Below are 20,272 nucleotides of genomic sequence, written 5' to 3'. Positions count from 1 at the left end.
TCAGCAGGGCATTGGGCAGGAGGGGGCTCTGAGCGGGCTCCCATCGTCTTCTGGTCAGCCACTGCAGGGCTTTAGCGTAAAAGGAATCTCATCTCTTTGAAGTAGCAATAATAATATTAATAATAAAGTTACATCTTCAAAGGGAATCAGCCAGTGAAACGCAAGGGGCACTCCCTCCTGAGAAGGAGTCGAATTGAACCTCACATAACTTTTAGTACATCCAATAATGCTCTTGGTTATTGGGATGCTATTTTTGTTGTCTGTCTTTGAATTGTTTTAAGCATTCAAGCATAAGGCTTACAGAACCAGTACTTGCATGTTATTTTTGTCAGGCTTTGCACTTGAATCTGGCTTTACATGTAGAGATTGAATTTAGATTGAAGAATAGAAATGTCCTCTGAAAAATAACTGAGAAGTGATGCCAAAAGCTTATTAGCTTATTGTCTTATTATCAAGCTTGTTATCACAGTGTAAACCAAATGAAGTCTGCTTCTACTTAAACTTTTAGTAAAAGCCAGTGCATATTAATATAATTAGCAAACCCCATCTTGTAATGGACTGGCCTAGCCCTCTAGTGGGAGCTTTTACCATTTAAAATTGTATTAATCTGGGAGCAAAGCCCCCGAGCTGTGAGCTGGTTGCTTCTCTTTTTCTGAAACAACAGATAGCCGGTGTTCTTGGTAATGTAAGGTATGACAGATCCTAGATTTGATATATTTGAGATCTGAAGATCGAACTCTCACCTTTTCAGTTTAGTGTCACCATTGGCCACAGTGATTTTTTTGGTCCAGATTCTGCCTCGGACATGGCCCACCTCCCTGTTTCCTGCTGGAGCTGAACGTTTCCCATAGACCAGAATTTTTCCAAAAGAAACAGAATTTTGCTTTGCACTTCTAAAGGTATACAGCACTGACAAGGGGGTGGTGGGGGAAAGGCAAAAGCTTTTTCTGAGTGTCTGCTGCCATGCTTCTGAAGGCACCCAGGAAACCGAGATGTTGGGGTTTAGCATGCCAGTTTTCCAGAGCCACTTTTAAAATTAAAGCTGCAATTAAAACTCAGATACGCAATTTCCCGTCCCCATTTCCTTTTGTGGGAGTTGAAAGGCATGAAATAGCCTCTCCCTTACCTATTGTATAAGCACGCTTCAATTTAGCTTGTTCTATAACTGCAAAAAAAAAAAAAGGTCTTAGTGTGTATATGGACTACTTCTAGTAGGTTATTCAGAGTAAAGGCATCACACGAGTGATTTCAGGCAATGGAAATTTAGAGGCTCCTGGTAGTTCAAATAATAAAATCTAGTGTTACGGTTAAGAAAGTAATCTAGCAGGTTGTTACTCAATCTATTAATTTATTTATTATTACTCATTTTTTTCATTTGCAGAAAACAGTTGTAATTTTTCATGTATCTCTTTCTTTTTACTCTCGAAGCTTGATCAGGAAGGTGGTTTCATCTCCCTAGCACTTCCCCTGCTGCTGTCCCTAATGTGAGACCACAACTGCTTTATGCTAATGTAGCAGATTACAAGTCAGACTTAAAACCTGGCTGCTGTGTGCCTTCTTCCTTGCTTTCTCTGGCATTGCTGATTGTCGTCGGGTGATAAATTTCCAAAATTTTCTTTCACTAACCACATCTCTGAAGTTTGCAAGGGGTAAAGAAGTCTATTCCCTGTGGAATGCTTGACAGGTTAGAGAAGATCCCTGCTATATTTCTATTAACAAGGCAAATAAGAATGGATTTTGCATATTGGACACTAAACAGATGTATTGAGCAAAAAACCAACCAACCAAAACGATTGTATAACTGTAATAATGTCAGTGAGAGGGATGGGATTCGAGTACTCTTGAAGAAAACACAAGGTAAGGTCATGGTTATAGCAGCTGTCTTAAGGTTGTTTTCTAATCCCATAATGAACTTCTCATGACTGGTTTTGTATAATATTTTAAACATACTTCTTTTTCAAATTTGAGTATGAGCCTTTACATTTGTATACACTGAGGATCCTCTCAGTAAAAAGTAGAGTGGATGAACATTTGTATTAAGTCATAGTTTTATACATTAGGCAGAGGCTTTTGCATTTTTATACCTGGACAAAAGAAGAGGCAGCATGAACAATAATAAAACAGTTTGGCAATGTTATACAGTAGCTGCGTAAGATACGGCTAGCGTCCTCGCTGAGGTCCGTAGCGGTGTTCATGCAAACTGCAGTGCTGTTGCAATGTTTTAGTGTTAGACTTGATTTCTGCCCCTGCCCCTGATTATACGCGTGCTGGTCTTTTTATGAAACTGTGGTTTGTTTGCTTAAGGATGGATGGTTGTAACTACATAGAGTCATTAACGAAGGAGTATTAGTATTCTTAAAGAAGCTTGAGTATGTGGAATATTACACCGAACTGTCACATTTTTTGATGTTGCATTGAGTTAAGTGCGTCTGTCTGTGGTGCGAAAGCTGAAATTTGCCGTGCGCGGGATGCAGGCGTGTCTGTGAGGGTCTGGTTTACATCGCTGAATACCCACCTCACTGCACGGACACCCTGACTCCTGCTCACAGCGACATTTCCCGGTTTGGGGTGTTTGTGTTATGACTTACATGTAGAGAACAAATTTCTACTTCATGCAGAATCTTGAAACATGGAAACACCCCTCTCAAAGAACAGTCCTTTTAATATTCGTGGAGGATGCCGCTGCCTGCAGGGCAGGGAGGACCTCGGTGCACCAGGGCTTGGTGCCGCAGGAAATCTTTCACAGGTTTTGATCTTCGCACCAATATTTCTACCTAAGAAGGAGTTTTCTACATTGAACAGCTGTAGAAAGCAGCAACTCTTGCTCCAGCTGTTGCATGGATTCTTCCTTTACCATCCCTCCCCGGGAGAACAGAGAACCGCTGTACGTCTCACCTGCTTGGCTGGGCGCTCCCCCCGTGCTGCTCTAGTGGAGAAATACTGTTGGATTACGAGAATGAAAATCTTGATACCCGCTTGTAACGTCATCTGCCAAGATACGCCATCGTATTGAGTTTATATCAAACATTTAAACATTAGCGAGAAAGCTAACCCAAGCTGCTGCGTGGCATTTTATAGTCCTTTCTAGAAAATACAGATTTCGGAAGTCGCATTAACCTCGGAAAGTCACTTTGCTGAATTTGCCATTTAAGTTAACAGCTCCTTCCTGAATTCTTCATTTTTTTCACCCTAGGGAGTTAAACAGAGGCTCCGGGTGTCCTCCGGGAGCCGTCGGCGTGCAGGGGAGGGCACTCGGGCCCCCGAGGAAGCGACAGGCATTTGCACCCTGCGGTTAGCCCCCTCCCAGGCGTGGGGAGAGGGGAAGCCCTGTGTTTCTGCATCGTGGCTTCTGCTGCTTGGTTCAGGCTTCTCGAGGAGCTGAACGTGCCTTCTCACTTTCATAAATCCCTCTGGCTTCGGGCAACGGGGTTCTTGCTGTCAGATTCAAATGAGCAAGTGTTTGAAATGAATTCGATGGCCAGCTTCTCCTGGTGGAGGTGGTAAAAACTAAATCAACTCCATTGAAATGGGCAGGCAGTGGAGCTTGTAACGAGTTATACCCCTTTTGCTCCCCTTGTATCTGAACATGCGGTCTGTCCAGAAGCAGGTCAAGTTACAGATTTTGGAACACGTCACGACATCGTGTTAAATTCCAAGGATTTAAAGAAGCTCCTCACCCCTGTAAGCTTGTAGCTTATTTGTTTTTAAGCTGCTGTTTCAGCATCCCTGACACGTAAAAGCAAACTTCCAATAAACTCCTGTCCCTGTGCAGGTGAAACAAATGCCAGACATGGTTGCTCTCCTGTGCTAATATTAAAAGCAGTGGGAATGAAGAAGAATACTCGGGCAGAAACAAAAACCCGCTCCAGAACGACTGTGCTTGACTAGTGTATTAATGGTTAACTCCGCAGCCTCGATGATCTGAATCTCTTCCAGGTGACCGAGCGCAGCACTATTTAGCTTCCTGCATTTGTCAATGTGAAAATACGCGCCCGGGCTCCCTCGCCATCGTCACGCTGCCTGCTTCCTGCGACAGAGCAGCCGCTGCTGCCCGCGGTGAATTGAAAAGCTCCCGACTCCTTCTCCCCCAGGACGTCTGCGTCGAGAGGGAGTCGATATCCACGGCGGCTAATTTTTAGATTTTTTTTTTAAAGCCTTTGGGGATGATTGTTAGTAGTCTGGGAATGGATGAGTTGGCGTTTTCGCTTTCACCGTCGGTTTTTCTGTTTGCCTTCGGTCGGGCGATTCAGCCCTTGCTCGCTGCGTGTAGCGCACAAGAAGGCACGCTGGGGAGGGTCGCGAGAGTGGCCGAGGGCTTCGTCAGCATGGAAGTGGTAGATACTGAAGTGCCTGGTACCCAGTCGCTGTCCTGCTCTGCCTGTTTATCATAGGGAAGATCAGAAAACAACCAAAAAGTTGAGGCGAGGTAGGAATTTTGTGGGCCTAGCGTGAGTAATTGGAGTGTCCGTTGCCTTCGTTTGGTCCCAAAAACAGATCTTGAACAGTCATTTTCACTGTGAACCCCTGAGGGATGTCTGCATGCTCTAAGGAGTCTGTAGAAGAGAGGAGAGCAGCTACTATTCATAGGCTTAAGTTCACTGTAATGGTGCCTTACAGGTCAGAAATCTCTAAAGGGTCCACAAAAGAAGTTGTAATACAAAAAAGAATTGACGGTTAATCATGTAAAGCAAAGCAGAGCGTCTTACTCCTACTTCAGACAGGTTTTGCTGTGCGAGAGGATTGTGCCCATCCTCAATACTCAGTGTGGCAAAATTGTTTTCCTTTGAGATCAGTAGATTATTCTATCCATATACTTAGAAGAACCAGGAATAAAATCTCTTGCGTGGTCCCTTTTTGTGCAGCAATATGTTTTCCTCTCCCGTTGGTACAATTTTGGAGATTCCCTGATTTCTGGATGTGTTTTTAATGAGCTTTATCTTCTGGAGTGGAGAGTAGTGGAATGATTTGTCCTGACTTTTCCCTGGGGTGAAAAGTAATTCTTATTTTAAAACGGAAAAACTAAAAGCTGTATTCTTGTTACTGCAGTGGAATCCGATGTTGCGAACCCTGCTGCTACTCAACAAAATCCAGCAGGATTTGAACACTTCTCCCTAGACACTAAACAGTTTCTCCTTTCCCTTAAATGCAGTTGTAAAGGTGTCTGTCCTTAGCGTGCTGCCACCTGACAGCTGGGTTGCAGGGAACGCTCCCTTTGCCTTGAGATACGCACTGAAGTCTTTGGACGTATAAGCCTTTTTTCTTTCTTTTCTTTCGCATTTTTTTAAATAATGTGAGATTGCAATTACAATAACAGTGGGTAATCATCTTAGATGCACTGTCTTCAAAACCATTTTCTCTCCTTTTCCACTCCATCTTCTCGTTCTCTTCCCACCCAGGCCTCCCGGTGGAGCATCCTCAGCTCTCTTCCCTTGTGCTGAAGAGTCCTCTGGGCTTGAATCCAGCGTTTCAGGTGAACTTGAACGCAGCTGACCAGGGTTCATCTCCTCTTCTGAGTCCTGTCCTCAGTGATGCTGGCGGTGCCAGGATAGAAGAGGATGACGAAATGAAACGCAAGGTAGGATGATGATGCGACTGGGAATTTACGTAATGAGAAAAGTGATGGTTTCAGGTGAGGAGCTGTGCTTGCTGGTCACTGAATGTTGATTGCATTTTATTTTGTGGTAGAACAGATGTGTTTGGTGGTTAGTGTTTAAAAACTCCGGTGCTGAAGGTTTGGTCAGGTCTGTGTATCTTGCTGTTGTGGCAGGAGTCCCCGCTGCCCTCTTGGCATAGAGGTGGTCTTGGTGCCTGCTGCTGGGACCACCTCCTGCAGTTTTAGCAGGAACCCCTGTGCTCAAAATCTGCCTTTTATACCCCAGGATGGAAACAGGAGTTCAGACTGGGTATTAGGAAAAGGTTCTTCACTGGAACAGGCTTCTCAGGGCAGCGGTCACGGCACCAAGCCTGTCAGAGTTCAAGGAGCATCTGGACGATGCTTTTAGGTTTAGTTTTAGGTAGTTCTGCGAGTAGCAGGGGTTTGGACTCAATGATCCTTATGGGTCCCTTCCAATCTGAGATATTCCTAAGAGACGTGGCTTCCTGAGATGAGCTGTTTGGGGGAAACGATATGTATTTGATACAAAACGGCAGCGGCACACTCGGCGCCTTTTGGGCTGTAACTATTATACTAGAATGTAAAAAACCTTGTCTTTGTGCTGAGACTGTTGAAAGACCACTGACACTCCAAAGCAGTGAATTGTTCAAGGTGATTCTCACCAGGGCGGTACACTGAAAGGCTGTGCAGGAGGTGGCTGTCGATTCTGGAAATCGGTTGCCTTTGGCTCATTCAGTAATGAAAAACTGTGTCGCATGGCGGTGTTGAAACTGGCCTTGCCTTTGCTGAATGCTGTCACGTTTAACCCATGCCAGCTCACTGGACTTACCTCTGTGCTATTCTCTACGCTGCTAAGTGAAATTATTTTAGAACACGTTTTTATTAATGACACACAGGACATATTTGTTAATATAAAGGTGCGTTCTTCTTAGGTTCCTTACTTCCCACACAGTCTCACCACGGTCTCATTGGTCCAGGTATGTTGGTCCTCCAAACTATTCTTTCTAATTATTAACAGGACCTTTAGAGTGGTCCTGAGGTGTCTCCTTGCACGCTGTAGAGGACCTGACCTCAACTTCAGCTTTCTCAACAGCAGGCATCACGGGGCATCATCCTCTTGCACCCAGTCAGTCACGGGCTTGTTCAGCCGGGCTGGCTCTCCATGGCTGACTCTTCTGTCTGCTGAGAGGTGGACAATGCTCTGGCCTTGCAGAAGCTCGAGGCTTGCTTTCTGTAAAAGAGGGATGCAAAAATGCCTCTGGCTTCTGTGGGAGCAACAAATCTCAAAGAAGGAACTACTTTGGGTCTTCAAGATGTGCTTATGCCTAGGTACTGATCTGTAGCCTAGGCTGCTTTCCTTTCTTTCCTTCCTTTCTGCCAAGAAGCACTGGTTGCCGTAACTGGGAAGTCCCCAACAACACCACAGAAAGCTGTGAAGTTGAAGGAGGTGCATGTTTTATGATGTAGGGCTTTCCTCACTCCCATGTGGAGCTCAGAATTCACCCTTGCTTTCTCAGGCAATCCTAATTATAAAATGTTTTTGTTCTGGAGGTGATTCCTGTCCTTGAGACATGAGCTTCAGCTCCTTTCACTCTGCTTCAAGAGCAAGGCCTCTCTGCCCCAGTGCATCACCTATATCCATATCCTCTTCCTCTTGCACACTGGAATGCTGCAGAGCCTTTCTGAAAAGTGAAGTAAGTGGTGGTAGTCCACAAATTCTACCCAAAGTCTCCAGGAGCTTCTCCAGAGTCTTACGTGGTCTGTGTGAGGCAAAGCTGACGTACTGCTTCATACTGACATCTGATCGTGTGCTTTGGTAGGCAGTGGCTTCACGTACCTCCGCAGTTTTTCAGAGTGACAGAGATGGCCAGATGTCGGTGCGTGATTCAGATCTTTTTTGTCCACACTGCACCATGTTATCAGGCTTTCACAGTGATTGCTAGCAATAACAAGAATCTGCAACCACAGAATCACTGAGGTTGGAAGGGACCTCTTGAAATCTTGTAGGCCAGCCAGCTCGCTCTTAAGCAATGACTCCAAGCACTTAGATGCACTCAGGAGAAGTAGTGAGTGTGTGTGTATACATATGGTGACACACGCAGTCTTGACTACTTTTCAGATGTGGATAACAAATTACCACAGAGGCATGGTATATAGTATCTGACAAACTGCACTGCACAGAAGACTGCATTTCTCCTGGTAAGGTAGAGAAGCCCACCTAACAGCAGACTTCTGAGGCCACTGTTCTGCAAGCTGCTTTGCTCCCCTTGCCTTGCCCGCTCGCAGAGAGAATGCCAGCAGCCGGGTTTGTTGACTCTTTGGTAGCTGAAAAGGATCCAGGACCTTCCATTACAGTGCAAGGAAGGTTCCATCATCCAAACTCGCTTCCTTATGGAGTCAGTAGCCACACTGTAATAGATTATATCTCTCTCTCTCTCTCTCTCGTTTGCTGTGCAGCCTCAAAGAAGAAACCACCTTTGTGCTCTTTACTCCCACTTTTCTGCGTGCCACATCCAGTGTTCTCGTTGTCTTACCTCCATCAGGATCCTCAGGCGAGAAGGTCACAGGCCCATGCTGTTTACTGTCTTCGCTGTGTCTTTGGGTACTTCTTGGTGCCAGCAGGTGCAAGCTTGCTGACTCTTGTTTCATCTCAGTTGGTGATCTAGAGATATCTGCACCATATGTCCTGACGCTCAGCTGCTCAGGGAACATAGAAAAATGTCACCCTGAGCAAAGGTGCCATTCTGGATTTAGTGCTTCCGAAGTTCACTTCTCCCGTGATTGCTCCTGAATGCTAAGGGACCTTTCTGAGATCTGCCATGCAGCTCCATGGTGCCAAGCCCTGCAACATGAGAGACACAAGCAGCTCTTGGCAGGACGGTCTTCCAGGCACTGTTCTCCTGGAGACTCCAAATAACCAAGCCAGCTCATGTGATGCTGTTAGGAACATACTCATAGTGTGGCCATGGTATGAATAAGTGCTTGCAGGAGAGAGGGAGGTTTACCAATGACTGGAAGTTGAGATGGAAACAACCCACAGAATTGGGTTGTTTCCACCCACCTAACCCCAACTTTCAGCCTTGCTATCTCATTCGGATTTTTTGAGGTAGAGTTTATAGCTTTGACAGATCACTCTACCATTAGTTTTCAATAGCGTTTTTTTAAAATACTTCTTATTTATCTTTATAGCAGGCATAGCATAGCCTGGAAGTGACGAGCAGTGACTGTGTTGGCTGTCCTAAATGCTGAAGCCCCATCCTTTCTGCCTCAGTCTGATATTTCAGCAGCTTGGGTTCTTGTTGAGGCTGAAACTAATTGATAAAAGTGAGAATCCTGGAAGGGAACTTTTTTATTGTAATTGGTCTTAAGCGTGGTCAACTTCTGAGACTTCCAAGGGTTCAGTGTCCATTCAAAGACAGTATGTTAAGTGAAACAAACCCAGGTGGAAGCCAATGTTAAATTGGTTAAATTCAACCAAGTTAAATTTCACAGCAATTTCACAGCTTTATTGTACACGAAAAATGTAATCTTACAATGTCTCTATTAACAGAGCTCTGATTTTAACGCCGCTGTAATTCCACCTGGAATTAATCAGGGCATTCGTATGTGAACTCTTCAACCCTTGCAGTGTGTGCTTTCCACTCCGTGATGCTGCTGTTGCTGGACTGAGACCTTGAGAAAGCTGAGGGGGTTTTGTTACTTTTTCTTTCTAAGTCGCTGTGGTTTTCTTTCATCTTACTGGTAGATTTCTCCCCATTCCTTTTCTAATGGAGGTTACTTGTAGCAACCCACTTGAAAAGCTTGTATAAGCTGGGCTTTTTTGGTGTGGGTTTTTGGTGAGTTCCTGCCACCTGGAGTTATTTTTAACACTGCTGAAGCCTTGTCCTTGAAGTGAGAAGTTAAGCATTTTTGAGTGTATGGAATTGTTTGTTTGTTTATTTCTAGACTTGATAATTTTGTGACATTGTGGTCTAGGTAGAAGGCAGGCAGGAAAGTCTTTCTTAGTCTCATAGGCCTTTATTTTTGGCCTTTGTAAGTTCAGAGTAGAGCTCTTCACTCAACACGAGGTGGTGTTGCTGCATCTGTTGAGTGTTTCAGGGTTTCCAGGTGGGATTGCGTATACCTAGTACGATGAAACGTCCAAGTGGGGATATTTGCCTTGATGCCTGCTGTGGTTGTAGGAATGTTTGCTTTGGACTTTGGAAGCAGACTGCCTCCTCAGAGAGCTCTTGTGTTTATTTTTTTGAGGCATGAATTGATTTTCTTTCTCCTTGCAGTGCCTGACCGGTAGTGAAGGTGTTTGGCAGGGCCCTTGCTGCACTGTGACAGCCCTACCAGCGCTTTCCAGTGCTTCTGGTACAGGGTCTGCCGAGCAGCTGCTGCCAGGGCTCGGCACAGGGCATTCCGTTAGGACTGGTGCAAGATCAAAGAAAATCCATGCAGGCTATGAAAAGGTTGTGGGCACGGTGTTTTCGCACGCCTTCACTCTCTCTAAGTTTTCGAGGAAAAAAACAATCCAGAAGAATACTTTTGAGAGTGGGGAGAAAGCACTTGAGTTGAGGATCAAAGCACAAGGTGTGAACTGGGGACAGGCAGGGTCCTTTCCAGAGTTCTCAAGAATATACTAGATGATCCATCGCTTGAGGGTAACTCTTTAAGCAACTGCTTAAATGGGTATGAGATGGTGACGGGTGCAGGTGCACTGGGAGGCTGCCCGGGAGTTCCCCAGAGTGGAGAGGTGATGCTGAGGAGAGGGATGAAGCCAGCGGTGCGCACGTGTGCGGTGATGCCATGAGAGCTCACGCAGGGTCGTCTCTGCTGTGGCTACAGAGGTGATGATGCTCCTTGTGATTGCCTCTTGCCGCAGCCTGTGGCTGATTCTGTAACCCAGCTTTGCTTTGCCTTGGGAAACTCTATTTTTTCCGTGGAAGTTAGTCCCTTAAGGGCATTGTGTGCTCTAGTATCTTGTGCGGAGCCCAGGAGGAGGCGTACACAAAGCTGCGTTGCACAAAAAACATAACTTGTTAGTAGCAATTCTCATGTCGTGTAAGAGACTGCTGAAGTTATAGTCCAGCTAGTGTGTGGTGTTCCGTCGGTTTACACACAGGGTGTTTCAGGCCAGGTAAGCGCTGCAGGAGGAAGCTGGTGAGACAAAAGAGCTGTGTCACCTCTGTCTCCAGGGAGGTCGGAAAAATGATGTTGTATCCTTTGGGAAGAGGCTGTTTGAGAAGGGTGCCCACTGAGGTTCAACAGCATTTTGAGGGTTTATGAGGCTACAGTCACATAAATAGCCCAAGAAGAAATAAAAAACACCTGAAGCCAAAATGAGGTAGGACTTTCCCTGACACTGTGTACCCAAGAGAGGTACATTAAAGTTCAGAGGATGACTATGGAATGAATAGAAATATGTTAAAGTATGTTCCTCTAGGGAGGGGGTGATGTGTGGGACTACAGTAACTAGCATAAAATTACCTGAAAAGAGGCTAGACAGTTTCTCAAAATTGGTTATTTGAGGATACACACCTCCAGGGATCCTGTGTGGCTGAGATGGACTCAATGGATATATTACTGAGCCAGCAGAAAACATCTGCTCCATGAGCAATACTGAGATGGAGGATTTAGAAGCCCTGAGTAGCTGTGCTGGTGGTGCTGGAGGGCACCTCAAAGCATCTCTCCAAAGAGAATTTTTTATTAACTTGGCACGTACAATGAAAAGAGAGAAATAACGTTCAAGCTGTGTTACCCTCAAGAGGGGCAGAGAAGGAGGAGACCAGATTTTCACGTAACTCAGATGGGTTTGCTGTCACTTATTTTCACCAGGCAAGGATTTGGCACAAAACTGCTGCCCGGGGTAGTGAGCTAAGGAGACAAAGCAGCATCTTAGCTTAGAATGTGATTAGATCCTTAGTATTACTTACGTGATTTTTAATAATGTGTGTTTTCAGGCTAACTCTGATTGTGGTTTGTGGCAGCTGCAAAACTTCTCTTTCCACCATTTCATTCCTTTTGTGCTTCCGTGTCCATTCTGTCCTCTCTTTTCTTTAAATAGCAGCCCTGGAGCAACCATGCAGCCAACATGTAGTTTGATTTTCCTGTTTTCTTAACGAATTTGATCTAGTTAGTCTTCTACTAGAAGATCTAATAAGATCTTCAAAGGATTTGGGTAAAAGCTGTGAGTAGCAATAGAATAGTTTTGGAAAAGGACTGTTGCAGATCTGCTGTACTCTGATTAGGGAAGTCTTTAAAACCTAGGAAATCTGGAATAACTGTTTCCATATTTTTGTAAAGTGCTCCCTTGATTTTGAAATGGAAGTTCATATAACTGACATTATTTTTTAATAATCTTGAAATATAAATTGTATTTTATAGTAAAGTTGGTATTTGAGAACACGGTACTGAATACAGAGATGCCCTGTTAGTAACTGCTCCATTTGGACACAGCAAGGGGAAATGTATGTAAGGCTTGAGCTTGTGCTTAGTAATAAATAGAGCATTTATATTTTACTACCTGTTGATACTGTGTATTCTCTCAGCGCTATCCAACTGACAAGGCATACTTCATAGCAAAGGAGATTCTTGCTACAGAACGGACGTATTTAAAGGACCTGGAAGTTATTACAGTGGTAAGAGTTTTTAACTTTCTTTAATGCTTTTCCTTCTCTTAACAGATTTGTAGTTGTTGATTTGGAAAAACTTGGAATTTCTTCCAGGTAACAGAAGAAGGAAGTCCTGTGACAAAGCACAATCCATGAGCCATGTAGCAGTTACCTTCCTTGTTCTGTAGGCCCTCGTGTGGGAGAGCAGATATCTTCTCCGGACTTCTGTTGCTAGCTCCAATAGCTACACTACATGTCATTTTGATGTCTTGGGCAAACCTTCTCTCTGAAAATTGTGAACAGGGACAGCTTAAAAATGTTTTGCATTCAGCTCCAGTGATAGTCATTGCTGTCAGCTCTGCTTATAATCTAGCCATGATCTCTGTGGTGGTCCTTGGGAAGCTTTCCTCTGTGCCTTCAGATCATGAGAGCAGATGAAAATTGCAAAGGACATTAAGGATCCATAGGGGTTTGAGGAGTTTTGTCTTTTTTTTTGTTGCTGCTTTTTCATTCGCCTTCTTTCACCCAGAGTAGACAAGTGAGTCCTTGTTTGGAGGACAGCTTGAGTTTCCAACTCTTGTTCTTTAAGAGCTTTTGTTCATTTACTCCAGGTTTGAACACTAACTGTTGTGTTTCTGTAAGCTATTGTTTGAGTTTTATCAAAGAGAAGTTTGAGTCCCGTAACGCCATATGTCTTCAGCTGAGGTGTTCTCTGCAAACTCAGTGAGCACCATCTCACTCAAATTCCTCCCAGCACTTCTCCTAAGACCGGGGAACATCTGGCACCTCTGCGGATTTTTGTAATATTCACCTCCCTGCCAGAAAGTGGGGAACCGAAAATGATAAAAAGTGCAGTATGTGACAGGCGACAAGATGTTTCCAGCTACCGAGTAACTTGCGCAGGGCTCCCAAGTTTTATGAAAGAGCAATTGTGTCTGCGCTGAAGTACGAGCAGTGGTGTGACATCAGCTGTGGCAGCCACTCGGTAATTGACTGTAATTTAGAGCCGTTACCAACCATCTCATCATTTCATTAAGAAACGTGCTTGTGCCCAGAACCAATAATAAGCCTCATATTTGTGATGTTTGGCAAGGAAAGAAATTACATCTTTTTATCTTTCCCAGATTATGTCTTCCCTAAATATTTCTCCTTCCTTCCTGCTGTTTCCCTGTGCACACGTTTTCTCCTCCCTCATCACTGCAGGAACAGAAATTTTTATGCTAGCGATTCATTTCTTAAATAGAAAAATTTATCATAATTTATGATCTTTCCATCAGTGGTTTCGCAGTGCAGTCATCAAGGAGAATGCTATGCCAGAGGGGCTGATGACATTACTCTTCTCTAACATAGACCCAATTTATGAGTTTCATCGAGGCTTTCTGAAAGAGATTGAGCAAAGGCTATCGCTGTGGTAAGCATTAATAGTGCACTGCATGGGCAACAAGCCGGGGACCTTTTCCTACATCCTCCCATCAAAACTGTACTTAATCTAATTTTTCAACTGGTATTTCTGCTTAAATAGAACTACGGAAAAAGTATTTTAATAAATTATAGCTTACTAAATACATTTTGCAAGGCCCATTTTTCAAGCACTGCCTTGTACATAATATCCTGTAGCTGTATGAATTGTGCACCAGACCAAGGTTTTTGTAATCACAGAATCATTTAGGTTGGAAAAGACCCTTAAAATCAGAGTCCAACCATTAATATAACCTGGTGTTGTCTCTCTGGCCTTAGAAAAGAGAGGGAACACAAGGTCAAAAAGATAATGTGCGTGTTTTTCAATACCTTCCAGTTAACGAATCTCCTAGTGAAAATCTAGGAAACAATTTTTGGTAATTAAGACTAGAGTTCAGTTCTTGCAGTACAATGTATTTCAAAGAGCATGTCTTTAAACTTTTACCCATTGTCTTACTTTCTCCTGACCTGAGATGTAATGTATGAGAATCTAATTACACTTCAGAAGGAGGTAGTTAATGTAAACTAAGTACAAACAAAAATAAATTCATAACTTCAGGTGGGATCATGTTATGACATTTATCCAGAAGTCTGAGAGTTTAAAGTGCAAAACAGACTTTCACACAAATTCATTTCTATTCCTTTCTCAGTTTTCTAAGCATGGCTTTATGTTTGTTATTTTATATTCCATTTATAACAATTTATATTGTTATTTTATATTCCATATTTACTGTTCCAAGTTTTTACCCCGAACAGTGAAATGGGAACATCAAGTGGCTAAAAATGGGTAGAGGAGGCATTAATGTTAGTACTGCTTCCCTTAATTTTACTAAAACAGTCCTTAAAATACACAGACACCCAGGAAGCGGTTCTTAAAAAATATGTCTTGAAGTACAGGGGAAGGGGAGAAAAAAGTGAAATTTCTTGATCTCCCATGTACTGCACCTTCTTATTTCATCTCCTTATGTGTGTTTCAGGGAAGGAAAAACCAATGCTCACGTGAAAGGAGATTATCAGCGCATTGGAGATGTTATGCTCAGGAATATGCGTACTCTAAAGGTAGATACAGGATTAAAATAATGGAACCTTGGGATTGTTGAGTCCTTTATTCCTTTTGTGAAGGATGAGAGTTCAAGGTTTAGTATTTCTACTAAACTGGAAGTAACTTGCAAATGATTATTGTTGATAAATTGAAAAGAAAACATAATAAAATATTTACAGCAAGGCTTTATACCACTGTTGTTTATTTAACCACCTACATTTACCATGAAAGAGGTTGATTGTTTGTTGATAGTTCAGCAGAAGACAAAAAATATTTAGGTTCACCATCTCTCCTGTATTTGCACAACTAGAGCTCTCCCCTATAGAGACACTGTTTCATAAGGTTGCTTAATTCCAAATTATAAATATTTTTTAGCTGCGGAGTAGTTTATTCTGAAACGAAATCACCTTTATTTGGAGTAGAGTTTCTTCACGGGACAGCTACACTTGCGCTGTAGTAGTGGAGTAATTATTCCATTAAAACCAGCGGCTGGAATGGGAGTGCAGAAGGGTGTGACCGCTATTCCGACTAGCGACGCTCGCTGCGTTTGACCTTCCCAGCGGGCATAGCCGTAGTGCCGCACGGACACCTATTTTGACCCCAACAGGGATCTGCCTGCCTGTTTCTTTAATAGATAAACCTAGATGAGACAACCCTTTCGGCACACTTCTGCCTGTCCTAACTTGAAAAAAGTCAGTAATTGACAAGAACTGTCTTAGAATGGCAAAGTATGAACGGGTGGTGCCACCGGCTGTTCTCATCCAAGGCACACGGAGGCATGAACAGAGGACAACCAAGCAAATATTTTTATTTTTAATACTGGTTCTTCTTTTTTAAAAATGAAGGCCTTGAAACCTATAATGTTGTTAATGCTATTTTTGTCAATACTTATGACAATATATGCAATCTTAGATTATATAGTCATGGTCAGAGACAAAAGTAGAGCGGGGAGTGGATGTTTTTTCTTATTCGCTATGAAATCTATTAAAAACTATTTTCCTTTGATAGAGTAATTTTTTTGTACAATTCAACAGGAGTTTACCAGTTATCTGCAGAAGCACGACGAGGTCTTGACAGAATTGGAGAAGGCAACTAAACGTCTAAAGAAGCTGGAAATGGTTTATAAGGAGTTTGAGCTGCAGAAGGTTTGCTACCTGCCCCTCAACACGTTTCTGCTCAAACCAATCCAGAGACTGATGCACTACAAGTTGATCCTGGGGAGACTTTGCAAGCACTACACCCCAGAGCACCGGGACTTTGCAGATTGCCGGAGTGAGTGAGCACTCGGCTGTACACGTGCGAGGCAGTAAACCATGTACATACAAAATCTTGCCCGTACCCTGGGGGAGACAAACATTACATCAAATTCAATGTAAATGCTTTTTCTCCACTCAGGACCTCTCTGACTCTCGCGTGCAGCTCTGCGAAGTACGCAGAAACTTTGATTTAGATTGCTGAAAACAAAACTGCCTAGTGAATACTGTAATTTAACTATCCTGGGGGGAAAAAGCAGAATATACCAAGTAGAACAGCAGAAAACTGGCAGGAGGCAGCTTAATTAAACACAAATGTTTAGCATACATTTTAAAATAAAACTTTGTTTTTCTTTAAGGTTTTCCGTACCAGTTTTCACTACTCTCCTGTTGTGCTCTGGTGCAGGGCTCCGAAGCTTTCTGCAATAGATGGAAAATTGCTTTAACTGCTAGCTTGGAAAATGCAAAAGATAACTTACATGTAGACTGTTGCCTTTGCATAGAATGAATGCATTTTCTGGCATTCCAGCAAATGTTTTTCTTACAGTAATCTTGATGAATCTTAATGTTTCAACCAAAGCTGGCAAATCAGTAATTTTCTTGTCCCCTTTTTTAGCGGGGGAAAAAAGTAGGTTTTTTTAGTAGGTTATTTGTCATTTATAAGTAAAAATGGGACAAAAATAATTGCTTTGTAGTGTCAAAAGCTTGCATAGTATATTCCATTCATTTATAAAGTAATCTTTGGCAGAAACGGTTGGCTTTAATTTTTTCATCTACTTTTGGCTTTATGTGGTAAATAGTTTTTATATGTGCAAAATCTGAGATACCCAATCATCTCCAGAAGCGTAGGAAGTGCTATGAAGTTGCTTGGGAGTCTCCGTTTTGCCCCTAGGTAGCTATAAATTACGCATTAACAAGTTGGCAGTTGGACCAGATGTAGGTCCCTTCCAACCGAACTATTCTGTCCTGTTCTAGATCTAGCTGTAAATTCCAGATTCAATTTTGCAGGTGGCGTGAGTTTGTCTGCTCTGTTCTGATCCCCTCGGTGCCGTTTTCCTTACAGATGCGCTGAAGGAAGTCACAGAAATGACGTCTCAGCTGCAGCACAGTCTCATCCGCCTGGAGAATTTCCAGAAGCTGACAGAGCTGCAGCACGACTTGATTGGTATAGATAATCTCACGGCACCCGGTAGGGTAAGTGCCTTTGCTTAGTTTTTAGAGCCTTTATTGGTTTTATTGCCAAGGAAGCGCCTTCCAACCATGTATTTGCCATCACTGCCGCTCCGTTTTATGGAACGACTGTAAAGGCTTCGTATAATTGTCTTCATAGTAGGTCCCATGGAGATCTTGGTGATGTCCTAGGGAATAGATCAAAAGTGCTTCTGCTTAGACTCTGGCTACAGGGTTTGGTGTTTCCTGTACCGCAGATACTGGGTACGCTGGGGTACCGTGCTCTGTGTTTGAGTGTGAAGCGGTATGTCGTGTACCCGATAGGAAATCCACTGCCAGGTCTGCTTATGTTTGTCTGATGCAATCTCTGGACCACGACTGCGTAGAGAACGCAGTGATAGTGAGCCACGCCACTGGGCAAAACTGGTATTGATGACTCTTTTCTAGAGTTTGTTTAGTTCCTGCTTGGTTTTTTGTTTCTTTGTTTTTGATAGATATACTGAGCATAAGTACAGGAGCATCGCATGTGCTTTTGGGATGCTATGGCAATCACTGCGGTGGGATGTAAGTGTAATAGGTGAACTGGTGTCCAACAGGAACTCTGCTCCTTTTCCTTCTCTTGCTTCATTGATTTAAGTGCTGGCTGCAGCAAGGAGCTGATTTATGTTACAAAACAGAAGGAAAGGTGTCATTTGGTGTTTAACAAATCTGTTAATGATCATTGCTGGGCACCAATCAACATCTGCATACTCGGGGATAAGAAAAAAAAAAAAACAAAAACTATTAAAATTCTCAACGTTTGGGAAAGATCAAGCTTTGCCTAACTTTTTATTTTTCTGCTGCAGGAGTTTATCCGGGAAGGTTGCTTGTACAAGCTCACCAAGAAGGGTTTACAGCAGCGGATGTTCTTTCTGGTGGGTGTTGCTTCTGGTTTTCATAAACCCAAAGTCTTCAAAATAAAGTTGTCACGAAAGTGTGTTTTCATGTGCTTGTGATGAAAATCAGCAATCATAACTGAAAACTCACTCTGAGAGATTTTTAGATAAAGCATGGCTGTGACAGTACTGTCTGTTCAGCTTGTTTCTTTAACGGCACATAGTTTTCACAGAATTTTAAAAATTAATTGCCTCTCTTGTAAGTAAACAGAAGAGCGGATTTAAGGAAAGTAGGTCAAATTGACTAAGAAATGGCATTTTTTTTTCATCACCTACAGTGGCCTTTAAACAACAGATTTTAAAAAAGATGTCAAAAAATACTTGGTCCTATCTGCAATCTTCAGAATATTGATGGTCGTCTTCCTGCCTTTTTCAGTTCTCAGACATGTTACTGTACACCAGCAAAGGGGTTACGGGCACAAATCAGTTCAAGATTCATGGACATCTTCCTCTGCATGGCATGCTGGTAAGTGGTTTCAGTTGCATCGCAGCGCTGAGGAATCCACTTTGCCCCAAAGCAGGTTGAGGCATTCCTTCAGGGCACGAGGACCAAAGGTGTAAGCTACTCCCAGGCCGTGGACTGGACCTTCACGTGCCCCAGCCTGTGTGTCAAACAAAGAGTTGTCTGCGGGCGATAAGCTTATTCCTTCCATCGCATTAGCGAAACAGCCGGAGCACACCCCTTTGGCCGTTCTTTTTCACTCTGATGGGAGAGGCGGATCTGGCAACGGGGATTTGTCCTGGCATTTCTCCCCCGTGCTCACTTAGGCGTATCATCAATCCTCCTGCCTCCCCACCCCCTATTCTAATGGGACTGTTCTTTCTGTGTTTGATTTGCAGCTGATAGTGCTCGACCCACCGGTGAGTAATAAGCTGAATCCTGCTCAGAACCCTCCTTTTCTCGCCCTGCTGGATGTGGTGCTGTGCAGCTAGAGATGCGGCAGTAGAAATGCACAATATAGATTTTCATATAGAGCCAAAATAGACTTGAAATAGGTGGTATTCCTAAAAGAGTAGCTGTTTTGCACTTACTGCAACTGGGTTGTAATCATATCATGACTGAAATTCCTAGCCAGCCACAGAGGACAGTTTCAGTGTTTATCAGTCCCCAAGCAGCGATGAGAAAAACCTTTTCTTTTTCTGCAGGTGGAGGAGAGTGAGAATGAATGGGCCGTCCCACACTGCTTCACCATCTACTCCGCACAAAAAACCATAGTGGTGGCAGCGAGGTAATATTCATTTTCCTCAGTTGCCTGTCGGTTTGATAAGTGCCTTCTCCAAAGAGTTACGGTTCAGTTGCGTGGTGCAGAGCCAGGGGGGTGTTTCATGTGTCCTCTGGAAAGTGTGTCTTCAAACACGGGACATTTCCCAGCTCCCTTTATCAGTGTTGTGTTTTGGGACCGAGTAGTTTATCTCACCGAAGGGTGTGTTATTAAACACACAGCAGCAACAACAACATTGCCCTTGTATTGTTTTGTAGTTTGCTGAGTTGCCAGTGTCATCCTTTAAATAACTGCTATAAAGCAGGACGGAAAATCTGAACAAACAAATAATTTAGAGACCCAAAAAGAATTAAAATCCAGAACATGCAAATGGCTGTAAGGAGGGGAGAGTTCCTGCATGGATCTCGTGGAGGAAAGGGAAACTGGGAAGGGAGAGGAAAAATGGAGGAGACTGGCTTGGAGAGAAAACAGATCCCTTTTCAGTGTAACTTGTCCCTGTGCAGCGAGTTTGTCGTCTTTTTTTTACTTTATATCTGAAGTATACTTAGGACGTCTGCTACACCTGTTCTCTCAGGATTTAGGAGGTTTCGTCCCTGTGCAGGTGCCCTACAAGGCAGCTGGAGTTTGGTATGCTAAGAATGCAGGATGGGAGCCCTTAAATTAAATCTCAATCTTAAATTCATAGGGTCTTTTACTGCTTGATAATGTGTTCTTGAAAAATAACCATGACTGAACATTTATAAATCAGGTATGTAGTGGCACAGGAGCCAATACTTTTGGTATGCAGATGTATTCAGCAAGTAAAACTTTTTTTTAATTCCAGCCTAACACCTCAAAATGTCAGTTATTTTTAAGATCAGCCTCAGCGGCGAATCAAAAAATGCTTGAAAGGTTCTGAAATTTGGGGAAAAAAATATAATTTTTATCTTGTCATAACTTAGAAATAGCTCAAAGACGGTTGTTTTTCTTATGTTACCTTTC

The 20,272-nt window shown here is 43.2% G+C and overlaps 1 protein-coding gene across 1 annotated transcript in view; it reads left to right on the top strand.

The window, feature by feature from the left end:
• FARP2 (FERM, RhoGEF and pleckstrin domain protein 2) overlaps window positions 1-20,272 on the top strand; it is a 59,293-nt gene that overhangs the window by 32,575 nt on the left and 6,446 nt on the right. Inside the window, exons 14-22 of the mRNA XM_010284000.1 lie at window positions 5,397-5,575; window positions 12,148-12,237; window positions 13,488-13,621; window positions 14,646-14,727; window positions 15,745-15,982; window positions 17,027-17,157; window positions 17,979-18,047; window positions 18,445-18,534; window positions 19,215-19,297. Of these exons, the coding sequence (XP_010282302.1) occupies window positions 5,397-5,575; window positions 12,148-12,237; window positions 13,488-13,621; window positions 14,646-14,727; window positions 15,745-15,982; window positions 17,027-17,157; window positions 17,979-18,047; window positions 18,445-18,534; window positions 19,215-19,297 (1,096 nt within the window). The remainder of the gene's footprint in view (window positions 1-5,396; window positions 5,576-12,147; window positions 12,238-13,487; window positions 13,622-14,645; window positions 14,728-15,744; window positions 15,983-17,026; window positions 17,158-17,978; window positions 18,048-18,444; window positions 18,535-19,214; window positions 19,298-20,272) is intronic.

This window comes from Phaethon lepturus, unplaced genomic scaffold (genome assembly GCF_000687285.1).
Source record: "Phaethon lepturus isolate BGI_N335 unplaced genomic scaffold, ASM68728v1 scaffold7693, whole genome shotgun sequence".
Classification (NCBI taxonomy): domain Eukaryota; kingdom Metazoa; phylum Chordata; class Aves; order Phaethontiformes; family Phaethontidae; genus Phaethon; species Phaethon lepturus.
The sequence above is the reverse complement of the archived record's forward strand: the minus strand, read 5'-3'. Positions and strand labels throughout refer to the sequence as shown.